This window comes from Diceros bicornis, chromosome 32, assembly GCF_020826845.1.
Source record: "Diceros bicornis minor isolate mBicDic1 chromosome 32, mDicBic1.mat.cur, whole genome shotgun sequence".
Taxonomy (NCBI): domain Eukaryota; kingdom Metazoa; phylum Chordata; class Mammalia; order Perissodactyla; family Rhinocerotidae; genus Diceros; species Diceros bicornis.
This window is the reverse complement of record NC_080771.1, coordinates 1,973,659-1,996,279: the sequence shown is the minus strand read 5'-3', so window position 1 is coordinate 1,996,279 and position 22,621 is coordinate 1,973,659. Positions and strand designations below refer to the sequence as shown.

At 49.4% G+C, this 22,621-nt stretch overlaps 1 protein-coding gene and 1 long non-coding RNA gene across 2 annotated transcripts; both read left to right on the top strand.

The window, feature by feature from the left end:
• Nucleotides 1-770: 770 nt before the first annotated feature.
• On the top strand, nt 771-5,592 carry LOC131395975 (uncharacterized). The gene is made up of 3 exons (XR_009216414.1): nt 771-887; nt 2,504-2,611; nt 5,561-5,592. It is a non-coding gene; the product is annotated as an uncharacterized LOC131395975 (long non-coding RNA).
• A 2,250-nt stretch (nt 5,593-7,842) lies between these two features.
• LOC131395924 (ATP-binding cassette sub-family C member 11-like) lies at nt 7,843-22,003 on the top strand. The gene is made up of 9 exons (XM_058527699.1): nt 7,843-7,908; nt 10,067-10,191; nt 11,912-11,995; nt 12,056-12,068; nt 13,644-13,847; nt 15,101-15,235; nt 15,312-15,408; nt 16,894-16,983; nt 21,888-22,003. The coding sequence occupies exons 1-9, from the start codon at nt 7,843-7,845 to the stop codon at nt 21,932-21,934; spliced, it is 861 nt and encodes a 286-aa protein (XP_058383682.1). The 3' UTR covers nt 21,935-22,003.
• Nucleotides 22,004-22,621: the final 618 nt, after the last annotated feature.

The following is a 22,621-nucleotide window of genomic DNA, read 5'->3' as shown; positions in this document are numbered from 1 at the left end:
GAGTGGGAGGGGTGACGCATTGACTGTTCGTTCCATTGTGGTTGAGATTCAGCCTCAGTTCCTAGCTCCAAGGCTTCTCTGGATACGACGTTGGCTGAGTACATAAGAGGTGACTCTGACTGGTGTGCGAGGTCCGCCTCGTAGGCTTCTGTGAGGGAGTATCTGCTTCACAGACTTCCCTCAGAAGGCATCCTCTGTGGGAGGGTTTTGCTGCTTCTCTTCCGCCCAGACAGGGCTGATGTAATACTGCAGACAGCGTTTAACATCTGGCTGAGCACAGGATAACGGGAGAAGCGAAGCAAATTGGCTGCCAAAGATTCAGGTGAAATAAATTGTGCAAAACAGGAAGGGACTCTTGGGTTAAGCGTGCTCGGAATTATCGCGTGTTTTCCTCCCTCAGCACGGGTACTGTGATCCAAAGCTGATTGTAGTAGAGGGTTTAGGGCTCCCGAAGGCAGAGGAATCACAGCCGCAGCCTGGCTTGGGATCCAGGAGAGAAAGGCCCCCAGGCTGTGGGCGGCAGGTGTCCAACCCGATGGCCTGGAGAGGCTTCCACTGGAAAACCTTCAGCGGGGCCCTGGATCCCAGAGTCACGAGGGACTCAAACAGTGCAGGATTCAACCCAGCTATTCAGTCCCATCTGGAGGTGGCCTAGGAAATACTCCGAGTTGTCCTGCTCAGGCCAGGCTGCACTCTCCGGCCCTTGTGAAAAGGAGCTCTTGCTGTATCCTAACTGCAGGTATTCCTGATCAGAAGGCTTGTGAAGATACAGAAGGACACATCTGAGGTCAGCGACCAGCGCATCCGCGTGACCAGTGAAGTCCTCACCTGCATTAAGATGATTAAAATGTACACGTGGGAGAAACCATTTGCCAAAATCATTAAAGGTGCAGAAAACCTGGCTTTCTGCTCAGACCTGGGGATGTGATGGTGGGCCACTCCTCTCACCTTCTGGGGACTTCATTCATGTTCTAGAGATTGTTGTGTTCTCTGTGGAGAATGTTCTTGTGGTTCACTTCAGTGCATTTCTTTTTTATCTCCTGGACCTGAGAAGGAAGGAAAGGAAACTATTGGAGAGGAGTGGGCTTGCCCAGAGTCTGACCACTACTATCTTGTTCACAGCCTCCACAGTGGTGATGTTCCTCATCCACACGTGCTTACGGCTGAAACTCACAGCTTCAGCATTAAGTGTTTGGGGTGCTCTGTTTTCCCCCATATTGATAGGGAGTTTTCTCATGTGTCCTTTCCCAGCCCATGCCCCTCAAAGATCTGAAAGTTTTGCAAATACATAATACAAATTGGTGTGATTTTCCAGACTTTTAGGGTGCTCAGGCTTTCTTCCATCTCAACCCATCTGAGAAACTGACACTTATTGGATAGCAGCTGTGGGAGGGAGAGTCGTCTAGAGGTGCAGGGGAGGTGGGATGTGTAGTGCAAACCGCAAAGATTCTGATATACTCCTGAGGTCGAGAATCCTAAATTGAAGAGTTTCTCTGGTCCCAAAATTGGGCCCTGAATATGCACTTTAAATAAAGGTATAGCTTCCTCTGCGTTTTTCTTTGTGGTCTGACCCTGGCATTGAGAAGCAGCAGCTGATTTCAGGGTGAGGAATCCCAGTTCTTTGAGGAGAATAGGTCAGGGTGCTGTGCTTGGAGAGGGTGGAAACCAGCCTGGCAGGGCAGGAGACGGCACCCAGAGCAAGAGGGGAGCATTTGAGAGTCTGCAGCCAGGGGCTTGATTGTGCTTGGCCAAGGCTCACCCCAGATGTCCACCCCCAAGTTTTGAGGGTGGCAGTCGGGGGCTATGTATGGAACACTATCAGCGGGACTCTTGGGCCACATGCACTCACAGGATGCAGGATTAGAGCAAAGCATTCCTGCCCCGTTGGAGTCTATCTTGAGATAAAGCTGGAAGAAGATAGGGGTGGAGATGGCGCATGGATTGGAAAGTCCCATTCTGGGATCCTCAGGGCCCAAGGTGGTTTGCCACAGTGAGGGAAGGTCTCCGGGAGCGAGTGAGGCATGGAATAGGCTTGAAGCCTAGGCAGATTTTGAATGTTAGAAAAGAAAAGTGCATCTAAGGCAACGAAGAATATATATGACCTTAGCAGCAGTAATAGGACCGAGCTATGTCGTTACTGGACAGAGCTCTCTCACATGTGTTTTCTGTGCTTCCCAAACTTTCCCCCTGTACCAACGTTACAACTTGGGGCACTAGGCCAGTGGGGAATTGAGCCTGTGGTGGGAGGAAACCTGCCCAAAGTTACAGAATTCCCAGTGGCTTAGCTACAATAGGAATCAGGCCTTCAGATGCAGGGACTTTAAGACACGTGCCCTTTTCCCCACTTTTTCCAGTCTCCCCAGTACCAGCTTCTCCTCTGCCAGATGAAGGACCTGCTTGTGGGAAGCTGCAGGGTCTGGCTCTGTGGCTTGAAGGGGGCCTCAGGGATTGAGAGAGCAGGACAGAGCTGTGACCCTCACCGCCTCCTTCCCTCCTCATCTAGGCCTTCACCATGGTGGCCGTCTTGAATCTCATGTGGCTGACAGTGTTCTATGCGCCCTTCGCAGTCGAAGGCCTCACGAATTCCAAGTCTGCAGCTGAGAGGTTCAAAGTGAGTGAGCGTCCCACACATAAAATACAGGAAGATTGGCAGTGATGTTAGCTCAGGGCAAATCTTCCTCAACAAAAGAGGAAAAAACAAACAAACAAACAAAAAAATCTTATCTATTGCTTGCATTTGGAAACCTGGAAATTTTATATAAAAACTCAGCTTTCTGGATTCTCTTGAATAATCTGAAGATCTGACAAGTGGACCTTCATTCTCTCCTGGCCACAAGCAGCTGGAGCCGAGGCGATAGCTGCCCTGTGTAGATGGGGCATTTAGATGCAGTTTGCTGCAGCCTGCGACGTGCCCTATCTCACCTGTAACCCTGGGGCTGTGTTTTTCTTATCACTTAACATTTTAGCCATGGGCTGCTGCAGTTCTTTACATAGCTGGTCGTGCCCCTCCAGGCATCTGAGTTTAAAAACTCTAATCTAAATCAACTTTTAAAAGACATTTTATAGTCATCTCAGTTAAATGCGTTCAGTCCCCGATCTATATCATGCATTCATTTATTCAAAATTATTTACTGACCACCTGCCGCCTGCCAGGCTCTGAGAATTACGCAGTGAGCATGACCAACAGGGTACCTGCTCTCAGGGAGTTACAACCTGGTCCTGGACACAGACAGGTAACAAGCACATTAATGCAAAGAAGACAACATCAGGTCAGATGAAGAGCTATGAGGCTGGTAAACAGTGCGATATTCTAGGGAGTGAGTGGGGAGGAATGGGGCTCTTTGGGTGGCTGGTCAGGGAAGGGCCTCTGCCGAGGTGACTTTGGAGCTGAGTGATGAGGACCAGGAAGAAGGAACAGCGAGTGCAAAAGCCCTGAGCTGGTGGACTTGGCTTGTCTGATAACACAAGACAGCCCTAATATCCACAGCCCCAGGAGCCCCCTCACTTCTCCCCTGCAGCCCTCAGGGCCCCCTGCCACCTTCCTCCTCCCACTGCTGCACTGGCTTCTCCCACCCTCCCCTGTTTCACCTGTTTTCACCTGCTGGCTGAGCAGAGATGAGGAAGCTACAATCTGTGCTGAGAAGGGTGGGTAGGGGTGTTCACTGAAGGAATGGCTGGAGAGACAGCCTGGAGGTCCAAGAGCGTGTGGCTAGAGAGTGGGGAGGGGGGTGGGATGGATGCAGTCATGGTGGGAGACGAGGAGGCAGGAAGGGCAAGGATCAGGGCAAAGATCTGGAACCCTGGGCTGCACTTCCTCATGGCATCAGAGCCTGGAGCTGGCAGGGCTGCCCCTTTGCATGGGGAGCTCACTCAAGTCTCCTCACTCATCAGCCATCTTCAACTCTTCCTGCTTCTGTCACTTAAGTTGTCTATCTGGCTCCCTAGGCATTTGACTCTGAGAGCCCCAGGCTGGAAGGAGGAGGAATGATCCCCAAGGCCATGACTCCCTCTTCCTCCTCTGTGCCCCCTGGGGCTGTGAGGGCACTGTGTCTCAGTGCCCTGTGCCCTTTGGTCCTTGGACACCAGGGAGCCAGCTTCCAGAGGCAGGGACAAGAGAACTGTGAGCCCTCAGGGAGGACTCCTCCTGCAGATGGCCTCAGGTAGAAGGAGAGCTGACTGCTGGGAGCTGCAGAGGGTGCACACTGGGCTCTGGAGAAGGCCCCCAGGGTGTGCACTGTGGGAGGGTCTGGAGACTATCTTTCCTTTGTGTTGTTTATTGAAAATCAAGTGAAAAGCACCAAATGGCATGGACAAAAAGAGATTGAGAATTGACTTAGAGCTTTTGGGAGTGTGAGCACACCCTGTTTTTGTTGTCCATAAACCCTTTTATCAGCATTCATTCGTATCCAGATGTGTGCTTGTCACACTTACTCATTAAGCCAGTGTGCTACTCAAATTGTGTTTAATAAAATTACAATCTATGTGATAAAATCTTATTTTTTAAGGCAAGGGAATGAAAATCACAAAATCTGGGACAGTGGTTGCCCTGGGGGAAAGGCTTGGAGGGTGTGGAGATGGAGAAGAACCCCAGAGATAGGTCAAAGTTATGGCTCTTAGGTTCAGTGTTGGGCTCACGGATATTCATCATGTTCTTAAAAATAACTAAACAGTAAGTGCCCAACTAATTAAATAAAATAGAGCTGTGCAATTCCCAATGATCACTGTATGCCTTGACCCAAATGTCATAATTAATACAATTCAAAATACCTGAGATCCAATTTGAAAAAAAAGAAACAGAGCACTTTTTTCATTTGAATATAGCTTTTTGTTTTGTTTTTGTGAAATGCTACCTGCTTATTGTAAAAACTTGAGACAATGCATAAAGGTACAGGGAATAAAAGTCTCAGCAACCTCTACCTAGATCGTCCCAAATGTCAAGAACTGTCCTTCTGGATCTTTATCTAAGCATATCTCCAGGTAGAGACAAGTGAATGTAATTAGACTTCCAAGAGATCATATTTCCCACCCACCTTTTTTAGTGCTAGATTCACACACAGTTCAACTTGTGCATTTTACAGACAGGGAGATGGAGACAGACACAGAGAGAAGGGAGCTGTCCATGGTCAGGATTTGAAAGGTATGACTCGAAACAACATTGTGTGGTACATGGGCAGACCTTTCACTTTTAATAGTTATGAATGAACTTTCATTAGAGAAACTACACATCAATACTGTGAGTCAACAGCTGTTATCACTTCAGAAGAGGCTAATGTGGGTTAGGCCGTTAGTCACTGTAAAATAGAAGAGAATAGAACTAAGGGAGCGGGTAGTATGCAAATACGAAAGAGTGGCCTAGAGGTCTGAAATTTGGAAAACCTGGATTTAGAATCTTCACCAGCTGAAACTGGGCCCCTCATAATTGGCAATAGCTCTTCAAACTTTTACTGTTTATTAGAAGTTCATAAACCAGACCAACAGGCAGACCAGCAAACTGGGCCCACGTTCCTACCGGACTAAAGAACTGAATTCCTCCTCTCTCCCTTTATTTTCGTTTGTATAGAAATTTTTCCTCCAGGAGAGCCCTGTTTTATAATCCAGGCATTTAAAGATCCCAGCAAAGCACTAGTTTTGGAGGAGGCCTCCCTGTCCTGGCTACAGACCTGCCCCAGGATTGTCAAGGGAGCCTTGGAGCTGGAGAGGAACAGACATACTCCCAAGGGGACGACCAGGGCTCAGCCACCTCTAGGTGCCCTCTGGCCAGAGGATGAACGGGGCAGCCTAGTCCCAGAGTTGCACAAGATAAACCTGGTGGTGTCAAAGGTAGCCTTGTCCAAGCCATGCAGACAGGATAGCTGCCAGACTTTTGGGGCCTAAGGCTAGGAGCTTGGCCTGGCACCCCACCATTTCCTTAGCTAAAAACTGCCCCCTCCAGATCTCCCTTTGAAATACAAATTTTTCATGGAGGGCAAATACAGGAAGTCTTTCATATTTTAGTGTGAATCAGTGGATCATGTAAAATTGTTTTGTAATAGCAAGACCCAGAATAGTATGCTATGTGTGTGCTGGTCTTTGGCGGGACCAAAGACACAGAGCAGATAAGGAGAAGGAGATGAGGCCAACATTTATGATGTTGCTAGTACATGCCGGGCACTACCCTACATGTTTCAATTTGGTTATTCTGTGAACTCACCTTATCTGGCTGCTTCTCTGACTAATGTTTGCAAAGGCTAGCTTCCCTGCTCTGTCCAAATCTCCCCTCTGCATTTTCTTCTCTATTATCTATTAAAATCTAGTATTAGATATTAATTTCTAATAATGAAAAATATAGATATCACTATCTATATCTAATGATAGATATATAAAAAGATATTAATCTGTAATAGTAATCAATATTAACATACAATAGTACAGATATTAATATCTAGTATCCATTATCTATTTATACTTTCTCCCTTGGTGATTACTTGCAATCTCATGGCTTTAAATTTCATCTCTATGCTTTATGTCTAGCCTTGGAGTCTCCTCTGAGCTCCAGGCTCAACTGTCTATTTAATTATCTCCTCTTCAGTGCTTATTAAGCATTTCAAAGACAACCAGGCCAAAACAGAACTCTTGAGATTCCCCGTCTCTGACCCATTCCCCAAGTCTTCTCCACCTCAGGAGATAGCACCTGAGTGGTCCAGGACCTGGAAGTCACACTTGATTCCTTTCCTTCCCTCCTGCCAATCCTATCCATCAGCGAGGGCTGTCAGCTCTACTTCGACATCTCTCCTGAACCCAGTCACTTCTCACCCTAGTCCCCTGCAGTGCCCTAGCCCCAGCCACCATCATGCCTTCCCAGCTCCTCTAAGAGCCTCCCGACCAGCCTCTCGGCTTTCACTTTTGTCCTCTCATGATCCACTACCATGCAGTGCACAGAGGGATCCTTCTAAACCACAAACCAATCCAAGTCACTCTCGTGCTTAAACCCTTCAGTGACTTCCCACTGCACTCAGGATGGACCCCAGGTTTCCCGAGCACCCTGCCCACCTCTCTGACCTGTTCTCCCATTTGTTCCCTCCACACCAGCTATACCAGCCCTCTCAAGGTCTTTGGCAGCCAACCTTGTTCCTCTCTCGGAACCTTTGCACCTGCTGTTCCCATACCCTGGAACATCCAGATCTTCCTGTGTCTGGATCCTTCTTGTCATTCAGGTCTCAGCTTCAATGACCCTGCTTTAAGAAGCCTTCACTGGCCCACCTATCTAAAATTGCATTAACACCCAACTTTCTGTCATAGTAGCCAATTTCATTTTACTTATATCACTTATCAACACCTGATTGTTTGCTTATTTGTTTCATGGTTTGTCTCCCCTCCCCCACTAGAATGTAAGCTCAGGAGAGTTCTTTTCTTCATCACTTGGTATGTAGAAAAATCTCAAATGACTATTTGATGGGTGAATGAATGAGTGCATGTATGAATTCTGTGAGGCTGGCTTCATTATCCCCATTTTACAGATGAAGAAACTGAGGCACAGACAGGGTAAGTGACTTGCCCAGGAGCACAGAGTGGAATAGATGCTGATCTGGAGTTTGGGATTCTTGCCCAATAGGGCCACCTATCCATGAAGTCCTCTCCGCCAAGCCCATGCAACTTCCTGCCCTTGGGGTTGCCCCTTCCCACCTCCATAGACTGACCTCAGAGGTCCTCTTGAGCTTTGCTTGTCTGAGGGGCCTTAGGGTAGGTGTGGCTATTTTGTCTTCTGTTTGTTGTTTTGTGTTCAAACAATAGACCCACGCTGGGCCAGTGGGAGGGTTGTGCTGTCCCAATGCCTGTCTATCCTCCTTGGCTTTGCAGGGGACCATGGTAGGGGTCTGTGGCAACACTGGGAGTGGCAAGAGCAGCCTGTTGTCAGCCGTCCTGGAGGCGGTAAGAAACTTGTGAACCATGCATGTCCACTCACAGGCAGTCCCAGGGCTGCCAAGCTGGAGTCGCCCAGTAAGCCACACCATCACTGTCTTCCTCATGGGAGTCGCAGCCCATAAAATTTTTGTGAATTGAAAATGGTTGAGCACGCACTGAGGGGGAGGTGAGTTGTAAATGTGCTTCCTCCTGACCCTGAGAGGTCACCTGAAGATCCATCCTCGCCTGTTCTCTCTGCTTTCCCCACCCTGTTTTGTAATCAACCAGCTATCAGGGTGGTGATACAGGGTGTCTCCAAAATGATGATAAAGTCATTTAATGAGGCCGAACTCAGAATGGGACATGTGTCCTTTGTGAGGCAGCATCAGGAGGGCCAAGTTCAGGGAAATAGGAGGAGGAAGAAGGGAGAAGGGGGTGGAGAGATGGCCCTCTGGATGGGATGGGCCGTCTTACAGGTAGCCCAGCAGTATAATGTACATGCCTGTTGGGTACCCCTGCCATTGAGACCTGAATCCTCCAATTCCATCATGTGTGGACATTCTTGAGGTCTGCTTAGTCCACAGCCATGCAGACATGTGGTTCAGCCCATCCATTCTCCAGTTTCTGAAAAAGCCCTCCGATTCCCCAAGACATTTAAGGTCACATTGCACACCTGCCAGCCAGCAACACCTCACAATGGCCACAACACCTGGTACGTGTTTCTGGCCACCTCCCCGTGGGGGTTCTCACCAGCTCTTTCCCTCTCAGCCCCAGCCTCACCCCGTCCAGGGGCGTCTCTCTCTTCATCCTCCTTTCTCAGAGGATGCCATCATCCCTCCTTCCCCCATTGTTGGGAGAACTAGCAGGTCCTTCCTTTATTCAGCTCCTCCTCAGCTCCTTCTCCCAAATGTACATACCCAACTCAGCGCCTCCTTCAGATGTGGTCACGTTGTCCGTACAATTCTCTCCTAATACATCAGTCTGGCAGCTCATTTCTTTGTGCTCCACGTGTCATGGCCTGTCCCCAATTTCTTTGTGCTGGGGAGAAGAAAGACTCCACTTTTTCTTCTTTTAAATAGTAAAAATAGTTTAAATAGTATTTACATGCCAGGTCCTGTGTTAAGAGCATCTCATTTTTCCTTCAACCCTGAAAACAACCTATGAGGAAGGCACAGTCATTAGGGCCAGTTTACAGACGAGTAAATGAGGTCCAGAGAGGTGACTTGCCCAATGTCACAGAGCAGGTAAGGGCTGGAGCCAGGGCTGAAACCAGGTCCACTCGCTGTGGGAGCTTTGCTTTTCATCACAGCAGCCTTTCCTGTCGGCTTCCATTCAAGGCCACCTGTCTACGTGATAGTGGTTTGTCAGTCTCCTCTTCAGATGAACCACTTTGCTCCCAATAGAGGAAGACACAAAGATGTCATTGTAAAGTTTTGTTCTTATTAATTAAAGTGCGACTCCACGTCAGAAGCAGCACAGGGTAAGAAAGAGAAAGGATCACAGGGTGACAAGGTCCTGTGCTGAGGTGACAGGGATGGGGTTATGGCCATTATGTTTCTTTAGGGTGTGTTTTTAACCTCATACAGAAGAGCAGGAAGGACACTACACTGAAGACCCCGATACTCACCACCTAGATCAACAGTTGACACCATTGGCATGTTTCCCACATCTATGCAGAAACATATTGTGTAGAACTATTTTATTACAGAGATTATGACACTTTTTCCACTAAAAACGTCATCATGATGTCCAAAAAATAGGACATTTTCCATCTAACCACGATGACGTTTTCACACCTGACAACATTAGTAATAATTCTGTGATATCCAGGGATGCCCAGAGAAGGCCTGGAACTTTCCAACTCACTGTGAAGAGCAGGGAGTTGCTTCTTGCTAGAGAATGGGGCTGGGGAAAGAAGAGAAGAAGTATGGAGTGTCTTCAATGCAAACTGAGGTTCAGTCACAGCAGGAACGGGGCTGCTTAGCTCCCCCTCCTGCCCACGTCCTCAGCGCCTCCCTCAGACTCACGGGTGGGCCTGGCAGGACCAAGTTAAAAGTCCCATTTACTTAGGAGAGCCCCCAGGGGCTCAGAGGGCAGTGGGGCCCTGGGCACTGTGGCTGCTGAGACAGGCAGGGTCTGTCCCCTGTCCCACCCCGGTCCTGAGGCTGGACTCACTCTGCTGCAGATGCACTTGCTGGAGGGCTCAGTGGGGGTGCACGGAAGCCTGGCCTATGTCCCCCAGCAGGCCTGGATCATCGCGGGCAGCGTCAGGGAGAACATCCTCATGGGAGGCCAGTATGACGAGGCCCGGTAAGCTTCTGGGAGGGGCGGAGTGGGACCTGGGGGTGTGTGGTGGTTTGGGGAGGGACCCCCAGCTTCTAATAGTCAGTTCACCACTGCTAACACTGGCAGTTTGCTCACTTATTTGCATCACCATGGTTCCTCCTCACTGTGAAAGAAGGACTATACCCATTTTCTGGATGAGTCAGCTGAGGCCCCAAGAAGTTAATTATTTTGCCCAAAGTCACACAGCTGGGAGGATATGATAGAGCCAGCAGGCTATGAACCCAATGGCTTTCAGAAACTTCACACTTAACTATTATGCTATATGGCTCCAAATAACCCTCCCCCAATTGTATTGATTAATTCCTGACGCATCAGTCAAAAGGGGAAACAGATGGGGTGATGAGGTTGTGCCATGTAGAGGAAATGAGTTTAGATTGACAGCCCGCAGGGCCGCCCACCTCCCATCCGTATCCCTCCGTGCCCTTTGTGGCCTCTCCCTCCCCGGTCCTGGGTTGACCTGCTTGAGACATGCACTTGGAAATCCCAAGTGAAGTCTGTTTTGTGAAGGACCCATGAAAACTGCCCTGAACGCTACAGCTGTGCTTCCAACTGTGCCGCACTCTGCTGGCCTCCTTTGACTATTTGCTGGGTTTTGCAGTCTGCCCCCAGTAACAACACTGAGAGCATAGATGCGTAGGTGTGTACACTGGCTGTCTCCAGCTGGTTGTTCCGTGGGCTCCTCAACGTCAGCTCCAGAACCAACTCATGATCCCCCTGCGTGCCCAACCGCCAGCCCCTCTGCTTCTCTTCCCAAGTTGCCCAATTCGGTTTAATGGTGTCAGTGAACTGTGCACCCCGGCGAGCCTGACGCCTCCTCCTCTCGCTTCCACATCTAGTTGGTCGCCAACCCTGGGCAGCTCTATCTCCTAAACATCTCTTGCAGTCCTCTCTTCTTCTCCACCTCCCTCCAGTTGTGGTCTGTGATCTTTTTCTCAAACTCTTCCCACTGCCCCTGCCCTTGGCTCCCTGTCTCCAGTCTTCTCCTGCTCTGTTCCACTCTGTGTCCCGCTTCAGGAAGCTGTCCGAACACACAGCTCTCATCTTGTCATTGCTCTGCTTTCAGATTGATACGACTCATAGGGCAGTGTTGACATATCCGCCAAAAATAAAAGCGCACCAACTCTTTGCCTCAGCAAACCCACTGCTTGGTGTTTGATGCATAGATAATTTCACCCATAAACACAAAGATCCATATACAAGAATGTTCGTACTGCATTGTTCATAGTAGCAAAAGACTAGAAACAACACAAACGTCCATCACAGGGGCACTGGCTAAGTAATTCATGGTGCAGCCAGGTAATGGAACACTGTGCTGCCGTTAAAACAATATAAACCCGTTTATGCTGCACAGAGACACATATGACTGGATTATTTCTGAATAAATACATAAGAAACTGTAAAGTGGCTGCTTCCAGGGAAAGCAAGTGAGGGTCAAAGATGGGAGGGAGACTTGCTTTTCATTGTATCTTCTTTTTGTTCTGTTCAAGTCTTCACTAAGGGCATGTATCAGATTAAAGGAAATGAAGGGAGGAAGGAAATGAAAAAGCCTCCTGTGGTTTACCATTAGATGCAGGATTGGGTCCACATTTCTTATCATGGAATGCAAGACCTTTCCCTTCCAAACTTGGGAAGGCTGGAGGTCCTTCAGCCCGGCCCTGCCCCTTCAGCTCTCTGTCCATCGCAGGTACTTCCAGGTGCTCCCTTGCTGCTCCCTGACCCGGGACCTGGAGATTCTGCCCTTCGGAGACATGACGGAGCTGAGTGGGAGGTGAGCCTCCCCCAGCTCTGTTATGATGGTGCCTTTGTAACGGTTTTCTGGGGTCTTAAGGCTGCCTTACTGGGTAGGTAGAGGAGGGCCCTAGCTCTTCCTTCCAAGGCAGCCCGACCTGGCCCTGCAGCTGCTGCCTCAGAGCCTCCCTCACCGAGGGAGGGAAGTTGGGACTCATCTTACACTGGGAGCTGGCAAAGAGGCTACCTTCCCCAAAAGGATGGGGAGCTGACCTCAACCTCCTCCTCCTGGCTCAGGAGGATAAGAGGATAAGAACTCTCCCAGCCAGCCCCTTTGACCACCCACCCACCCTGCCCACTCTGACCAGCACTTCCTTTGTCAGTGGGAACACCAGCCATGGCCCCACAGTGGCAATTTGATTTCTGACTCTTGCATTTTCCTGATAATTCACCGACTTTCACCTCAGCAGCCACTTTTAATCCACATGAGACCCTCGTAAGAGAAAAGCAGTGCTGTTGTTTTGATTTTACTGTCTAATAATAGCTCATGTGCTGAGCACTAATCACATGCCAAGTTCTATCCAGCAGCGGCAATGCATTGTCTAGCTGAGCCCCAGGGAACCCTAGGAGGTCAGTTCTTTAATATCCTTCTTCTAAAGGGGATACTGTAAATGCTTGAGGACAGAGAGCCCAGCTGTCTTGTTGACAGCCTTCTCTTCAGTAGGAAGAAGGAAGTCTGGTCTATATAATGCCTCAAGAAGAGTATTGACCTCATCGGGCTGCTTTGAGGTTTGGACAAGCAGATACATACGAAGTGCTTTGAATAGTGCCTGGCGTAGAGCAGGTGTTCGCCCATCATTAGAAGAACACAGGAGGCGTTGCCTGTGTTTGCTGAATGAATGACTGAGGGGGAATGAGCCTTGGCTGGGCCAAGCAGCTTGTCCAAGGCACACGGTGCTGAACTGGAGGCAGAGCAGACAAGAGGTCACCCGGCCACTCTTTCAACTCTGCTTCTTCTTGACAGAGACCCCAAGAGTTCATGGCACAGCAGGGACTGGGTCTTAGCCCCTGGCTCCCTCGTCCTCAGAGCCTAACTGAGGGATGGGCCAGCCGGCAGCGGCCTGGAGTGCTGGTCTGCAAGGGGCCCCAAACCATGCTGCCCAGTAACTGGTTGCCTGTGACTGTCTGTCACTCCTGACATATGGTGTCATGCACGGTGGCCTTTCCCATGACAGCAACATAGAGCCCCAGCCTGTGTCGTGTTGAGTAGTTGTGCACGGGTCACACCCCTAACCCCAGGTGGGGGTCTCACAAGTTGACAGTTGCAGTCAATGGAGATGGAAAACCCGAATAAGATGTAAGAAGGTGCCGTTTCTTGGGCATGAATGATTCGCTTTTTTATCTAAATTGTTAAGGGTTTAATATGCCTTCTAAAAAGTTGGCAGGTTTAGAAAAACTGCATCTAATGGTCAATGATAGAATTCTGATTAACTGAAAATCAGTTTTTTCATCCTCTACTAAGCACATTTTGAAAACTATTTTTTAAATGCCAGGGGTGCCGAATCCTCAGGTGTCCAGGAGTGTGCACTGAGGGGGCTCAGTCTGTCACACCCGCCCAGCAGGCTGGTTTGGGCACAGCTGGCTGTGCTCCCCCTTGAGACACGGTGCGTCTGACTGCCTGTCCGCAGGTCGGGGAGCGGGGCCTCAACCTCTCTGGGGGACAGAAGCAGAGGATCAGCCTGGCCCGCGCTGTCTACTCTGACCGCGACATCTACCTGCTGGACGACCCCCTGTCGGCCGTGGACGCCCACGTGGCGAAGCACATCTTTGAGGAGTGCATTCAGAAGAAGCTCAGGGGGAAGACCGTGGTCCTGGTGACCCACCAGCTGCAGGTGACCACCCTGCCAGGGCTCTGGCCGTGCCTGACGGGTCACGGAGATCCCCGAGGCTCTGCCCTGTCAGTGTCATTTGGTAACAACCTCACAGCAGCTGCCCCTTCATCTCGGACTGGACCTCAAATCGGGGAGTGGTGCAAAGAATGTGCATTTCCTCTGCTTTCCACGTGGACAGGATAGGCCGGCAAAAGATTTGTGCGGCTGGTAAAAATTGAAACCAAATGTTAAGGTTTCCTTTATCTTCAAATTTAAATGGGCAGGCTCCTGCTTTTGAAGTTACAAAAAAAGAAGAAAATCCCTCAGAGAAGAATTCCCCAAGTCTCGCCTTCTTCCCTCGACTGCAACGGCTGTGCCTGCCGCTGCCTCTCACACGTCCTTTTCCCTAGTTACTTTCATTCTTGGTTTTGGCCTCAGGACGTTGCTCTCATTTCTCCCTCTTCTGTGTTGGCCTCACTATTGTTTTGTTATAAAGTATTTAAGACATAAAAAAGGGGTAGACAGTAATCTGATGAAAACCCCCGTGTCTCCCACCCAGAGCCACAACCACACAGGATCCCTGTCAGATTGCATTCCGCTCCCTCCCTCCTGCTCTCCTCACTTTCCTGTCCATCGTTCCCTGCACATCTTCATCCTTTTACAACATACGTGTGACTCTCTGCACACGACAGGGTCCTTCTGCATATTTCAAAGCTTTATGTAACTGATATTTTACTGTGTCCTTCGGTAATTTGCTTTGTTCACTCAATGTTATATTTCTGTGACCTTCCTTGTTGATACACGTAACTCTAATTGATCCTCACTGGCATAGTATTCCAACATCTGAAGATACCAAAATTTATTTCTCTAGGACGGACACTTAGGTTTTACACATTTCTCACCTTTACAAAAAGGCTTCAGTGTACATCCTTCTATGTGTGTCTTTTTGCACTGGTTTGAGAGTTTTTTTAGGGTAGAGTTTTAGGAGTCAAATTGTTGGTTCATAATTCTTCAAAATCTTTAATTTTACGGCATATCGTCAAATTGTTTTCCAAAGTAGTTGTAACAATCTCCACCCCGCCCCCCATTTTATTAGAGTTCCCTTGACCTCCATCGTCACCAACGCTTGGGGTTCTCAGTGTTTAAGCTTTTGCCCACCAGGTGGGATCAATAATATTTGATCATGATTTAACTTTTACCTTTTCCGTTTGAATAGCCAAGTTGAACATCTTTTCATATGCTTACTGAAGATCTTATTTCTTCTGACTCTTTAGTATTTAGAGTTTTGTGACCAGATCATTTTGTTAGAAGATGGGAAAATCTGTGAAAAAGGAACTCACAGTGAGTTAATACAGAAACAGGGGCGATATGCCCAACTCATGCAGAAGATGCTCGGGAAAGTCACACAGGTAATTTCCACCCCACCCCTCCCTCTCGCCCCATGGGGAGGAGCCCCCTGCATTCAGGGTGTGTGCTTTCTCCCAGGAGGGGCTGCAGGACACAGCAAAGAGGGCGGAAGAGCCTCGGGTGGAAGGTCAGGCCCAGACCACCTGCCGGGAAGAACCTCTCCCTGACAATGCTGGTAATGGTGCTGGGATGGGACGAGAACGTCTGCATGCCCGCCTGTGCCCCCAGAGGTCCTGGCATGCCCTCCTGGACCCCGGACGGGGCCATGTCCCTCAGTGTCCGGATCCCAGACATCACACACACAGGTTACAGATCCAAGTAGTTGAGGAACGTGGGGTGTGAAGGAACCAGGGAGTGAGTGTTGTGCGGGCACAGCTGAGGGTGCGCAGGGGCAGAGGCAGAGGCAGGCTGGGGGTAGCTCTGGCCTGGAGTGGCTTAAATTTAAAACTTTGCAAGGCATTAGGACATTTATTCATTACATGTTTGTTGAGAGCAAATATTCAGAGCAAAAGTGTCAGAAATCAGAAATGACTTGGGCCCAGTTCTGCACGTCCAGGAGATCATGGCCTTGCTATTTTTTGAGACAGGGCAGCAGAACAGAAAGGCCTTTATTTTTAAAGTGAGACATGTTCTGGATTCGAATTCCAGCTCTGCTGCTTCAAAGCTGTGTGACCTTGGCCAAACAACTGAACCTCTCTGAACCCTCACTGGCAAAAGTGGAGGTAATGGTGGTTGCTTTGCAGTGTTGTAGTGGAGATTAGATGAGTCAGGTGTGGGGAAGCCCCAGCACCGTGCCTGGCACATTGTAGGCTCCTGTCACCAGTAGTGTCTTCAGCTGTGAAAGTAGAAATCGGTTTGGTCAGAAAAATAACTGGAGGAAGGGTGTGGATCACAGAATAAAAGGCAAAGTTGAAGAACCAGGCCTCAGCAACTTTGGGGTCTCAGTAGCAGGAACAGGTGCAGAATCTTTTTGAAGTAAACCTACTCCAAACATTTCCATCCCCTAGATTCAAATCCAGGAAGAGCCCGCTTCCCCAGGAAAAATTGGGGTGTTGTTATTAGAAGGGAGAGTGTCAGGCAGAAACAACGGACACCCCACAGTGCTGCCTCCTGTTGTTGTTGTCATCAGCAACATCTCCTGGTATCTCCAGGTACTGGTTTCCCTGCCCTGCTCTAGGCCAAGAGTCGGCCTGGGCTGGTGTCACAGCTGTTTTTGAGGAGTTGTCTCAGAAGTGTATTGCTGCCAAGCATCTTAGCAATCATCTACTACAGGCCTGCCGTTGTCAGATGAGGAAACAGAGAGGTTAAGTGATTTGCTTGAGATTGCACAGTACTGTGATGACAATTCTGGAACAAGTTTCTGGTCCCAGGTCATTGCTTTCTTCATTCTCTCCTGCTGCCTCTCTCAACTCATGAAGCTCTTGAGAAGCCCAAACCCTCCAGGATTTATTGCATGGCTGGGGATAGACCCCTTTCCAGACTCTGGAGGCCAGGTCAAAGATTACCTTCAGCAGAGTCTTCCAGGGAAAACCTGCTGGTCAGAGTCAGACTTGGGTGGGGCCCTGCAGCAGAAGACTGTGCAAGGAGTCCTCTTGACCCCAGAAGGAGATGCAGGAGACTGGGAGGTATACCATTTCCTTCTTCTCTTACCCTGATCCAGTGCTGGAAAATCAGCTCACCCAGACGGAGAAGATGGAAGAAGGCTCCCTGAGATGGAGGGTCTACCACCACTACATCCGGGCAGCCGGAGGTACGGTCTGTCAGCTGCCCATGCTATGCCTGGGGCTCTGTCTCAGACCAGCCCTGTCCCTGCTGGGTCAGACTGGAATGTGTGAGGTCACGTGAGGTCAAGAGACGCAGGGGAGTCCTGCCATTCATGGTTTTAACTTGCACATCCCATTTGCACCACACTCAGTTACAGTAACTCTACCACCTGAGTCAATGCAGGAGGTTATTTGTTCATGAGTACTTGAGTTAAAATGTACCTGTGATTGGTTTTAATCAGGTATGGTAAGACACGCAGATGTGGAAACTATTGTCATGAAGGGAGAAGTTTATACTCACAGATCCCTAGAAGCAGCAGACGTGGCACACCATGCAGGGCCACATGGGGAAGCACCAGGTTCGCTCAGAGGCAGAGGGCTGAGAAGGTAGAGTACGGCCCTGAGCCTTTAATGGAGTGTTTGGGGGATGGAGTGGGTGAGGCAGTGTGAGCACACTGAGTAAATATAGGGTTGGAGGGTTTGAATAATTTGGGGGTGCTCTGGGCTATAGGGGCGATCCCTAGTTGTCTGGTACCTAGTCCTGGGGTGATTTAGGGAGGGAGAATAACGACTTGGTGTGTGAGAGTTGATAAATGAGATGGTTGGGAGTGTGGGCTGTGGATCGGGTGGTGTGTATCAAAGATGCGCCCACAGGGAGTTGTTTGCTGGCTCTAGGGATTAGCTGGCCCTGGGAAGGATGGTCTCTCCAGGACCAAGGCCCCAATACCAGAGCTCAGGAATAAGAAAATACAGTCAATGCAGTACTCTTCATTTCAGTGATTTTTACAAACTAGTGGGTTGTGAAATCAGTTGAGTGGATTGTAGGCAGCGCTGAAGAAATGGGATAGAAAAGAATGGAAAATAGCACGTGTTCAATATCCTAGCCCTGGTGAGGCTTTCATTTTGCTGGTACTGAAATGTATTTCTGACGGCAGACGGCAATTAGAAATTTCAAAGCTACTGCTGTATTAAATGGTGTACATTACCAAATTCATACACATATGGTCGTACAGTGTCGTAAACACAAAACCAAGTATATGGCACTGGATTTTGTGAGTAATTTAAGAGATTTTTGAGAGTAATTTTGACTCCATGCCAACGTTTACTCTCCACTGACTATGGAACCCACCTCGTGTCAGGTGTGTCTTCCTCTCTACCTGTCTGGGGGAGGAGGAGGCAGGCTGCGCATAGGAGATCACCATCCCCACCCCTTCCACCATGGGCGTCCCTGAGGAGTGTAGTGTCATCTTACCAGCCACCCCATGAGGCTGGTATGACTGTCACCATGTCATAGATGAGGAAGTGGAATGTCATGGACATTTGGTACCTCACCCAGGGTCACATAGCTTGTAAGTAGTAGAGCCAGGATCGAACCCAGGGCTTTCTGACCTCAGACCCCGGCTCTTTCCATTCCTCCAAGGTGTCCCAGGTGGCTGGGAGTCAGGGAGATCCATGAGCTGTGGTGGACAAGCAGCTTTGTCAATATTTGCCATGTATCTTTTTGTGGCACCTGTGTGTCTCACCCCTCTGCCTCCCAGGCTACGTGGTCTCTGTCATGGTTCTCCTTCTCATGGTGGTGTTCATCTTCCTCATGACCTTCAACTTCTGGTGGCTGAGCTGTTGGCTGGAGCAGGGCTCAGGGGTGAGTGCTGTGGTGGGAGTGGGGTGCGTTTCTGTGGGCTTGTGTGGAGTGGGGTGCTTGTTCCTCCGTGGGGCCCCATGAGGGCCATGACAAGCCCAGAGCCTTCCGTTGCCAAGTTGACAAATGGAGGTCTGGAGAGAACCTCTGCGAGCCCGATTTCTGGCCTCCCTCCCCGCTGGCTCGGTCCTCCTGTGTTCAGAGTGAGCGGTCACCTATGCAGTCTCGTTGGGACAAAACCAAGAGGTTTCTGTCCCCAAACAGCTCCCAAGAATGCTTTACAGTCCACCTTAGGGACGTTTTCCTTTGGCAGCAGTTTCGCCTTCTTGCTCTGCTTTGTTTAGCGTCAGCCCCTGCACTCCTTGTTGGGGGCTGGGAGGCCACTCCAACGATGAACATGGCTGACTTCAGTTAAAGCAGGGAAAACAGACTTGACTCTGTCACTGCTGGCAGCAGGGGAGAGAGCTGAGCCCCACTCTCATTTGTGCAGAGGTGATTTGGGCATTTTCAAGGGAGAAGGAGGGCGGGGGAGGGCAGGCTCAGGAGAGTCAGGAGGTGAAAACTACAAGGGTTGGTGAGTGTCCCTGGGACTGGGCAGCTGTGTCTGAGAGCTGGCAGTCACCCAAGTTAGGGATCTGTCCTCCCACAGAGCCTGGGAGGCAGGGGCCCTGTCCTTCCTGATGATGACATTTCAAAGAATGGTTCTCAGGTCCTGGAGAGAGATGCTTCTCAGTTGCCAGAGACACACGTTCACAACTGTGAGCCCCTTCTAGTTAGTGCTCTGAGGAAGGGAGGTCAGGGCCTGTTATCAGGTGCTGGCCAGAGCCAGCAGTCAATTTTCCTGGCAGCATTTGAGCTCCTCAGGCAGCATTCTAATGGGGTGAGGGTCTGAGGTCATCCTAGGGACACGCCTGAAGCTCTAGAAGGACACATGCTAGAGTTTGGTTGAGTCCCTCAGTGCAAGGGTCTGGGGGGAGTTGTTCTGCACTGAGAGTTCTGCAGCTCTCAGCCATCATGTGCCCGGTTAATTCACTAATCTCCCCATGTTCCGAGGTATCACTGTCCCCATTTTAACTGTGAGGAAACTGTGCCAAGAGAGGACGAAGAACTGCCCTGGGACGTGCAGGTCCAGGACTGGACCTTGGTGCTCTGAATCCAAGCCATGATTTCCAGTGCTCTACATGGTTAAATTTGGGTCTTGTGTCAGGAAGTCAGAAGCCACTTGAAGTCTTTAGAGCTTCCAAAGATTTAACATAGGAATTCAAGGCGACACGTGCACCGGAGGGGCTGGAGGAGAGGGGAGATGTGGGCTCCAGTGATCTCAGCAGCAGGCAGCACTGAAGTGGCAGATTCTCAGAAGGACGGCTGCAAGCCACTGGCCAAACTCCACGTGCCACACACCTGCCACAGCTGCCACCAGCGTGTGATGGCTTCTCCTCCCATGAGTGGGTCACCTTGGCAGAATCTAACCTGATAGCTTGCTGGCAGGGAGTCTGGGAAACCGAGTTCTCAAGCTTCCCCTGCATTGCAGTGGAGAGTGTAGAAGGGGCAGGGATGCTGCTGGATGATAATCAAGCACCAATTTCTAACACCCTAGAGCGAAGGAAATTGTCAAGCTGTTTCTACCCTGACAGAAGCAAGGAGGCCGCTGATAGGAACAATCAGGGTGAAGTGGGTGATGGAGTGGAGGGAAGAGCCGGAGTCAGGGAGACAGACCAGTTAGGCTGCTGTAGTAGTGGTCCAGGGGACGTACGATGGAGGCCTAATCCAGGGCAGGGCAGGGACGAGGGAGAGGAAAGGAAAGCAAAAGAACCGAGCAGGAAGGTTGTAACATATAGTTTCACCTTGTACCAGCTACTGAGTCTTACGTGGCCCCAGGGAGAAGGCTTTTTCTCCCAGCTGAGTTTCACCCTGGACTCAGGTGGTCTGACCCCCTCACTCACTGTTTTCCTCTATTTGCACACAAGCCTTCTGATATCCAATGTGCAGGTTTTCTCTGAGGGGTAGCAGAATATGTGACCCAAAATATGCCAGTTTAGCATGAGGATTATTTTGAGCTAAAGGCAATCCAAACTGTAGATTCAGGAAAAGATCTTTACTTTCCCCTCAACTCCCTAAATTTACGTTGGAAAGGGGCCCTGTACCAGGAAGAGAGATATTACTAGAGATGCCTTTTACCTAAGAAATGTCTCTACAAAACAATGCAACATTGTTTTGCAAACATCTCCTCTCAGCTTCCTGTGAATGGCCTTCCTTCCCATTGTGTCCCCAAAACCCTACCCCTTTCCTTAGCTCGCGGTCTTATATAAGCCTCAATTACCTGACTGCCTTTTGAGCCTCATATCTTTGGAGTTGCCACACATACAAAATTAAATTTGTTTTCTCCTTTTAACCTGTCTTATGTCATTTTAGTTGTTTGAACAGTCACACAACATGGAATGGTAGAAGAGAAATTTTTTCTCCCCTACACCTCACATCAACCACTTCTTCTTCTCTCCAGACACCAGCTGGGTGTGCTACAATTCAATTCAATTCTGTAACTGCATACTTGGAGTTAGTGTAGACCTCATGGGTTAAGGGCTCAGTCCCACAAGACTCCTCCATTTCAGATGCCTGTTGTAAGTCCAGACCTCCTGTACTTCTAATGAACCAGCTGTGAATTGGGGGTTCCCATGACCCCCTCCTTGGGTTTGATAATTTGCTAGAATGGCTGACAGAACTCAGGGAAACACTTTTAGTGGTTTATTATAAGCAGCCAGATGAAGAAGTACATGGGGTGAGGTCTGGAATGGTCTCAAGTGCAGGAGCATCTGTCCCTGTGGAGTTGGGGTGCACCACCCTCCTGGCACATGGATGTGTTCCACAACCCAGAAGCTCTCTGAACCCCGTGCTTTAGGGATTTTTTTGGTGGCTTCATCCTGTAGGCATGATCGATTATTAACTCAATCCACAGCCCCTCTCCCCTCCCTGGAGGATGAGGATGTGGCTGAAAGTTCCAAGCTTCTGCTCATGGTGTGGTCTTTCTGGTGACCAGCCCCCATCCTGAAGCTGTCTAAGGGCCCCCAGCCACCAATCATCTCGTTAGCTACAAAAAAAAGACACTCCTATTGCTCCAGAGACTCCAAGGTTCTTAGAAGTCTGTGTCAGGAACCAGAGTCAAGGGCAAATATTAGAACAAAAGATGATCCTAGCACCCCTATCTCTTAGGAAATATATTTCTCATCATTCCACACCCTCTATTCTTTCTTGAAGACCAACAGCAGCCGAGAGAGCAACAGGACCACTGCAGACCCAGGTGACATCCTGGACAACCCTCAGCTGCCCTTTTACCAACTGGTGTATGGCCTCAGCACCCTGTTCGTAATCTGCACTGCAATCTGTTCCTGAGGGGCTTTCACCAAGGTCACGAGGAAGGCATCCACAGCATTGCACAACAAGCTCTTCAACAAGGCATGGGCCTGGACACTGGGCCTGGCCACAGGGTGAACTCTGACCTTGCCCGGTTTCTTTTTTTTTTTAGTGTTTATTTTTTGAACAGTTTTCGGTTTTAAAAAAGTTGAGTAGAAAATACAGAGAGTTCTCATATACCCCTCACGCCAGCCCCACCATTTCTCTTATTAACATCTTGCATTAGTGTGGGACATTTGTTACAACTGATGAGCCAATACTCATAATATTATTATTATTAACTAAAGTCCATAGTTTACATTAACAGTTCACTCTTTGTGTTGTATATTCTATGGGTTTGGATACTGACATGTATCCACCATTAAGTATCATACAGAAGAGCTTCACTGCCCTAAAATCCCCTGTGTTTCACCTATTCAACCCTCCCTTCCCCCAAACCCCTGACAATCACTGATCTTTTTCACTGTCTCCATAGTTTTGCTGTTTCCAGAAGGTCATACAGACGCAAGTGTTCCCTGGTCACTGGGTGGGTGGGCGAGGCCAGAGAATGAGGTGAATGCCTTGAAGCTCTCTGCTCC

What these genes read in the sequence shown, in the direction of transcription:
- LOC131395924 (XM_058527699.1), top strand. Translation starts at nt 7,843, where the DNA reads ATGGTAGGGGTCTGTGGCAACACTGGGAGTGGCAAGAGCAGCCTGTTG. An exon ending in TGTCAGCCGTCCTGGAGGCG is followed by an intron (nt 7,909 to 10,066) that starts GTAAGAAACTTG and finishes ACTCTGCTGCAG; the next exon opens with ATGCACTTGCTGGAGGGCTC. An exon ending in TGCTCGGGAAAGTCACACAG is followed by an intron (nt 15,236 to 15,311) that starts GTAATTTCCACC and finishes GCTTTCTCCCAG; the next exon opens with GAGGGGCTGCAGGACACAGC.